We start from the raw sequence: 7500 nt of genomic DNA, 5'->3' as shown, positions 1-7500 counted from the left end.
TAAGAAGGCAGGAGAGGGGGAGGAGGGGAGAGTCGGGAGGAGGGGAGAGGGGGAGGAGGGGGGAAAATATGTGCAGGAAAGGGAGTGGAGGTGTGGGGGTGGAAGGAGTAGAGAGGGAGGAGAAGGAGGAGAGGGGGAGGAGAAGGAGGAGACGAAGAGAAGAGATGATGGGGTCAGAACAGATGAGGGAGGGAGAGGAGAGGAGGAGAGGAGAGGAGGCTGAGAGGGAGGAGCAGCGAGGGGAGAAGTGAAGATGAGATGCAGAGGAGATGATGTGAGGGTGGGGCCGTGATGTAGTGAGGGGCTTTCACAGACAGCCGGACAGACAGACAACCGCAAACCGACGAGTGAACACACAGCCCATAGATAGAGACAGATAAGACAGATACTTAGTTAATCTCAGATGGGAAATTCAGTGGAAAAACTAATGAACAGATAAGGCTAGGACAGGTAATGGCCTTTTGTGTAGCGGCGTGGAAAGCGATGGAGAGAGAGACAAAGAGATAATGGGGGGGGGGGGGGGGAGAGAGATGGAGTCAGTTGCAAGAAGTGAACAGGCCCGAGGGTCAATCTGGCTCAGAGAGTTTTACACAAGGGAGCCGAAGAACGGGATAACGACTAAAGAAAGGGAGGAGAAGGAGTGGGGTGAAGTGTGAGCCAGGGACTCTCCTAGCCTCATTTAAAACGTTCTGTGAGACTGTAATAAATCCTTCTTAAGGGGCTGGAGTGAGTCACTGTAATCACCACTGCAAGGCCTTAGCAGCAGCACGCTAACACACTCTGCTGCTCTTTTTTCGGGGGCAAGTGTGTGTGTGGTAGTTTCCGTCAACTTCAGCCTTTTTTAATTTAGATTTATTAAAATCATGTTTTTTCTCTTTTTCGTAGCTCTTCAACAGCAAGGGTTTAGTAATAGTATTTTTTTATTGTTTCTGATGTGCTCTGTAGTCATGGCCTTTTTTTTTTGTTGTACTTTTGGCGATGGTTCAGGAAGGATTTTTATATTTCTTTGTACATTTTTAAATTACATTACAAAATCTCATCTACAACGACCCCAAAGATCTCCAGAAGATTCACTATCTAGTAGATAATTTGACATAGAGTTCAGATGCAGATCATGATCAGGCAGGTAGAGGTCAGCAGTCAGGCACACGGCAGTCTTTGGGATAAAAGAAAGGAGATTTTATCAGGGAGTCAAACCTGCAACCTTCTGCCCGTTGTGCAACTCTGTCACTTTTGGGCATTTTCAAGGAATTTGTTTGCCAACTAACTACAACTGTGTGTGTGTGTGTGTGTGTGTGTGTGTGTGTGTGTGTGTGTGTGTGTGTGTGTGTGTGTGTGTGTGTGTGTGTGTGTGTGTGTGTGTGTGTGTGTGTGTGTGTGTGTGTGTGTGTGTGCGCTCCTTCCTTCCAGATCATTGATTGGCTGTGTGACAACCCGATGGCGTTTGAGTCCTTCGATCAGATCCAGGAGTTCATCCTAGGTGAGCTGCAGACGCCAGACATGGACGGGAAGGTTCCGGAACAGCCTCGTGATTTACAGAACCCCCAGTGGCCCACACATTAGTCGTAGTATAGATGTGAATTTCATATAATCTTCATCTTTTTAGAGGAATGAGATTAAAAGCACAACTCTGGCCACTGATCATATCCCCATGCATCATTTGTCTATTTATTCTTGTTCTGATTTGACTCTCTCTCTCTCTCTCGCGCTCTCGCTCTCTCTACCTCTCTCTCTCTACCTCTCTACCTTGATCTCTCTCTCTCTCTCTACCTCTCTACCTTGATCTCTCTCTCTCTCTCTCTCTCTCTCTCTCTCTCTCTCTCTCTCTCTCTCTCTCTCTCTCTCTCTCTCTCTCTCTCTCGCCCAGCCTCTTTGTACAGGATCAGCTATGGGAAGTCTCTCTGTCTCGACAAAGTCTTGCCCTACTCGTCTGTTTTCGACGAGAAGGTAACACACACACCAACACACACACACACACACACACACACACCAACACACAAACACACACACCAACACACAAACTCACACACCAACACACAAACACACACACCAACACACAAACACACACAATGTGTACGCAGTGCCTTCCATTTGTAAATACATTTCCTTTATTAGTTTTCTCCACAATACTGCAAAGTCATAACTCCTGTCTTGTTGACAGTCTAGACACAATTCACTGACAAACAAATAAAGTCAAATTGAAACAGTGCTTGACTATGATAGAGTAGTGGCCCAAAGCTACTGGGTTGGATCTGTGATGTCCACGGCCAGTGACACGCATCTGAACTCACTTTGGATAAAAGCTCAATGAAAAGATGGTACTAAAAATACTTAGTAGTGTGACTTGGCATTAATAGATTGTTGGCAGATGATGTGGCGGGAAAATGAGTTGGAGGGCAGAAAGTGTCACTGAAGATACATACGCGTGGTGTATGTACATTAACATGGATACACATCTTAACATGGATATACATACAAATTAACATGGATATACTTTACATAGTAACATGGATACACATCTTAACATGGATATACATACACATGGTGTACGTATATTAACATGTATATACATCTTAACATGGATATACATACGCATTGTGTATCTATATTAACATGGATATACTGTACATATTAACATGTATACACATCTTAACATGGATATACATACGCATTGTGTATCTATATTAACATGTATCTTAACATGGATATACATACGAATTGTGTATCTATATTAACATGTATCTTAACATGGATATACATACGCATTGTGTATCTATATTAACATGTATCTTAACATGGATATACATACGCATTGTGTATCTATATTAACATGTATCTTAACATGGATATACAAACACATGGATCTAAGAGGAGATATGCTCCTGGGAGGTTGTCGGTGTGATTTAGCGGGTTAATGATACGATGCTATCTACGAAGGGTAACGAGGCGAGCGTTTTTTAATTTCTTCATCGTTGGTACAGTGCGTCCCCCGCACCGTGACTCAAAGCACACGCCCACCCTGACAAAAACCTCTTCTTTCTCGCTCCCAATTGGCGAACCCTGTCGAACATGAAACAGAGCTACTGTTTCTTCTGATCTCTGATGTAGTACCAGGTCTGCAGCCCAAGGTCATGGGCGTTGTTTACGCTCTCGATCACAGAGGTAAATCGTGAATATCCTGTAATAAAGCATTTCATTTTTTTTTTTTGGTACGGACCGGATCGAATCCAATATATTTGAGTATTTTTTGAGACGTTTGGCCGGGACATTTTGGGTCGGCGGTTTACTTAAGCAGAGGCGTGCTGCTGGACGTTCTCCATCTCCCTCCCTGCCCTTGGTGTCTCCGACCGGCCGGCTCCTACCTCCACCTGGATGGACACCAGCAGCCCACAGATCCCAGAGAGGATCAATAATCTGTCCAATTCCATTAGACACCGCTGTGTGTGTGTGTGTGTGTGTGTGTGTGTGTGTGTGTTGTGTGTGTGTGTGTGTGTGTGTGTGTGTGTGTGTGTGTGTGTGTGTGTGAGAGAGTGAAGATGATGAGATGCACTTTATCATTCCCACTTGGGAAATGTGGGTGTCACAGCAGCAGTACAGGACAGTAATAAGAGTTGAAAAGATACTTACTTTGAATAATATGCAAAAATCGCCATGGAAAATAAACAAGTCTATAATTACCCGGTGAGTAGTAGAACTGTAAAAGCAGACTGTAAATGTTTGTGTGTGTGTACATGTGTTTACGTGCGTGCACAGGTTTATTTGTGTGTTTGTGTGTGTATTTGTTTGTGGGTGTACATGATTGTGTGTGTGTGTGTGTGTGTGTACGTGATTGCGTGTGCGTGCGTATGTGTGTCCAACTGTATGTGTGTGTGTGTGTGTGTGTGTGTGTGTGAGACAGGAAGTGGCGGCAGCATTGCGGGAGGTTCCTGGTGTTTGCTGTACGTCTGAGCTGCACACGGAGCCCGTGTTCAGAGGAAAGGTGAGTCATACCTCTGATTGGATAATACTGGGAACTCTTCATTATGTTCATATCCTGATTGGTGGTTCTTATGTAATACGTCCTTGTGTTAACGTGTGTATGCATATGGGATATCTGTGTGTGTGTGTGTGTGTGTGTGTGTGTCATTGTATGTGTGTGTGTGTCATTGTGTGTGTGTGTGTCATTGTGTGTGTGTGTGTGTGTGTGTGTGTGTGTGTGTCATTGTGTGTGTGTGTGTGTGCGTGCTCACCAGGTCCGGGGTGTGCAGGGCTTCTGGTCGGCGCTCCGGTGGAACACGGAGAAGATGAAGCACCTGGAGGCCACGCCCCGCGCCCGCTACCGCCCCTCGCTGCAGCAGGACCCCCGGGACAGGCCGGTGGGTGGGTGCGCGTGTGTGTGTGCGCACACGCACACACACACAAGCACATGCGAGCACACACACATGCGTGTGCGCGCATTTGCAATCACCATGCATGCGCGCACGCACACACACACAAGCAAATGCGCGCACGTGCGTGCACGCATTTGCTTGTGTGTGTGCGTGCATGCATGCATGGTGATTGTGCGTGTGTGCGTGCCGTGCCTGCTTGCGCGTGTGTGTCCCTTTAAAGCCAGCGACACTCACTGCGTTATGCAAACCCGCTTCCGTCCACCTGTCTTTTATAAATGAGGCTGAGAACGTGCAGGATTCCCCGTGTGGGAATAATGCAGAGCTCAACGCATTGATATTTTGACAGCGCGTTTGCAGTCTCTGCTGAGACAGATGCGTGACCACATGAATTTCAAACTTCAAATGGCTCAGTTTATGGCCAAATAATAGGCACAATTCACACATGGAATAGCGTTTTCTTCTCCAACTTCAGAAACACTGAGTCGTCATGTAAATTGCGACGAAGACAACTTAACACATATATGATATGCGGACGCGGTCCTCGATGGCCGCAACTGTGGGTCTATTTAATGATATGCGGGCAATACATTAACAAACATTGTTTGTTACCAGTATTGTATACATTATCGTTATCGACTTGTGTTCATAATATGCATGTGTCCCCCCATTAATATACATCACCATGGACTGCATTATGCGTTACGTGTTTAGTTTGTGTGTGTTTAAACAGATGGATGCGCACACACACGCGCGGCAAGCATCACCCGCATTCATTCATTCTCACTCGTGGTAAAACTATGTTTTCTCACGATCAACTATTCATCAATCCTGAAAGTTATGGGCTTGTAAACGATGTATGTGCGGTGTTTGCAGATGCATTGATTTAAAAGTACAACTTACCGCTGTATCTCTGTTACACAAGGTTTTTTATTTTGTTTTGGGAGGCTGGAATATACTTTGCTTGTTATTATTATTTAAATGTATGGCATATCCTACTCTACTGTGTCCATTCATGCAGCCCTTATGGAAAAAACACAATCCAAATGCTATTTCTATGCAGTTTCACACATATGAACAATCTTTGACATCATAATATTTAAATCAGGCTAATCGTTTGTATGTTTGTGCTGTGTATAGCCTACGTGTGTGTAAGCATATGTTGCAGTTCCGACCTGCCATGGCACGTCAAGATAGCAACACCAACTGCGCTACCCGCTGGTGCATTTAGACCAGGAATTGTTCGGTCAGTTGCGCAATTGCATCGTTGCAATGTTTAGATCGCTAAAATAGCACCAAGTATCATGTGCCGGAACACACCTCTGCTCTTCACCGACATGCCTCTCCAGGCGCAAGTGTAGTAGCGCCTGGTTGCTGCGGGGGAAAATCAGCTTTGCGCCGGGTGCAAACTAGCAACAATACATGCGTCGGTGTAGAAAGTCAATTGCACCGGGCGCAAGAAAGGGCCCTGTGTGTGTGTGTGTGTGTGTGTGTGTGTGTGTGTGTGTGCGTGTGCAAGCTCTGTAGGCGAGCCAGGGTCTGACACCCACACAGGCCTTCAGGGGCTATCTGAGGGCAGATGCTCTTCCAGCGCGTTGGCCTGAAGCCGGGCATGCTTTAAATAGGCCCGCGTGCCGACGGCATTAGCGAGGGAATGGCTAATGCGGGACACTTGATATCCTCACATGTAGGCTCATTCATGTGGACCACGTGTGTGTGATGCCAAAGAAATCAGCTGTGCAGGAAGTGATGCTGATTAGATTTGGAACTGAGGAATTAAACAGCATTTCTGTTGGATAATATGAGCCAAAAAACAAAACGGTTGTTTTGAGTTCATGGCGACCATATGTAGCGCGGGTCGGCTAGCACAACCACTTTGTGTTGTTAGCGTTTGATAGCTTCCTCTGATAGCGTTCCCTGGGTCGTTTGAACAATGCCACCCCCCTCCCCCCCCTAGCGTCACTTTGATAGCGTTTGATTGCACGGTTGTACCTCAGAACGCGTCGGGTAGCTCTGCCTTGACGGCGTTTGGTGACAGCCTGTCGAGCGGTGTTACCCGTCGTTGAACATGTGTCTGCAATTAGCGTGGCGGCGCGTTGGCGTCCCGGGCGCGGAGCGGTGCTCCGGCGGCGTCTGGCGGCAGGTGTCGGTGGACGCTTGGGGGGCGGTTATGTCTTGTCAGGTTTGCTCTTCCCCCGCGTCGTCTCACTGTCGTCTTCAGTCGTAGCAGCTGGTGGTTCTCCGCTTACGCTCTGAGCACGCCTTCGCTCCGTCTCTGTTGTTGTTGTTGTTGTTGTTGTTGATGTCGTTTTTCTGTTGCAGAGGGCAGACGGGGGGAAGGCGTCCAGTCAGTCAAAACATCTGGAGGAGAACGCAAAGAAGTGGGTCTTAATGCCTGCTGCTGTTCCCTTTATGTGTATCCCTATATATCCCTCTCTCCGTCTGTCTGTCTGTCTGTCTGTCTTTCTCTCATTCTTCATCTCTCTCTCTCTCTCGCTCTCGCTCTCGCTCTCTCTCTCTCTCTGTCCCTCTGTCCCTCTGTATCCCACTAGCATAAGGCGGCTTGGCTTAGCCTCAAGCTAACTTGGCCAGCGTGTTTGGTTATCATCTGCATGTCTTTTCTTTTGGTCCACTTCCAAGCTACGAGCCGTCTGTCTGGTCTGATCACATCTTTGTGGACGGGACTTTGTTGTAGAAGTTGGCCGGAGGACCGTCTGTGTTCTGCTGGTCCAGAGACTAACGTCTGTTCTGTTCATTCTTTTTAGAGTTCTGTCAACGGTGGACACTTGGAGCCTTGGTGAGATGCTGAAGCGTTACACGCACGCATGCACGCACATGCACCACACACGCACAAACGCACGCACGCACGCACACGCACAGATGATTTCACACGGGAGTACAGACACACACACACACACACAGATACTGTAGATTCACACACACACACACACACACACACACACACACACACACACACACACACACACAGTAGATACACACACAGGTGTACATGATTTCACACAGGAACACACACACACACACACACACACACACACACACACACACACACACACACACACACACACACACACACACACACACACACACACACACACACACACACACACACACA

General features: G+C 47.1%; 1 protein-coding gene across 1 annotated transcript in view; it reads left to right on the top strand.

Moving 5' to 3' along the window:
* Window positions 1-7500, top strand: part of gsap (gamma-secretase activating protein) — a gene marked incomplete at its 3' end in the record, with an annotated part of 19859 nt that overhangs the window by 11964 nt on the left and 395 nt on the right. The window contains exons 18-23 of the mRNA XM_084483279.1: window positions 1411-1480; window positions 1868-1947; window positions 3899-3979; window positions 4233-4355; window positions 6690-6748; window positions 7133-7223. Of these exons, the coding sequence (XP_084339405.1) occupies window positions 1411-1480; window positions 1868-1947; window positions 3899-3979; window positions 4233-4355; window positions 6690-6748; window positions 7133-7223 (504 nt within the window). The remainder of the gene's footprint in view (window positions 1-1410; window positions 1481-1867; window positions 1948-3898; window positions 3980-4232; window positions 4356-6689; window positions 6749-7132; window positions 7224-7500) is intronic.

The sequence above is a fragment of the Micromesistius poutassou genome, assembly GCF_964030765.1.
Source record: "Micromesistius poutassou genome assembly, chromosome: 18".
NCBI classification, from domain to species: Eukaryota; Metazoa; Chordata; class Actinopteri; order Gadiformes; family Gadidae; genus Micromesistius; species Micromesistius poutassou.
The sequence above is the reverse complement of the archived record's forward strand: the minus strand, read 5'-3'. Positions and strand labels throughout refer to the sequence as shown.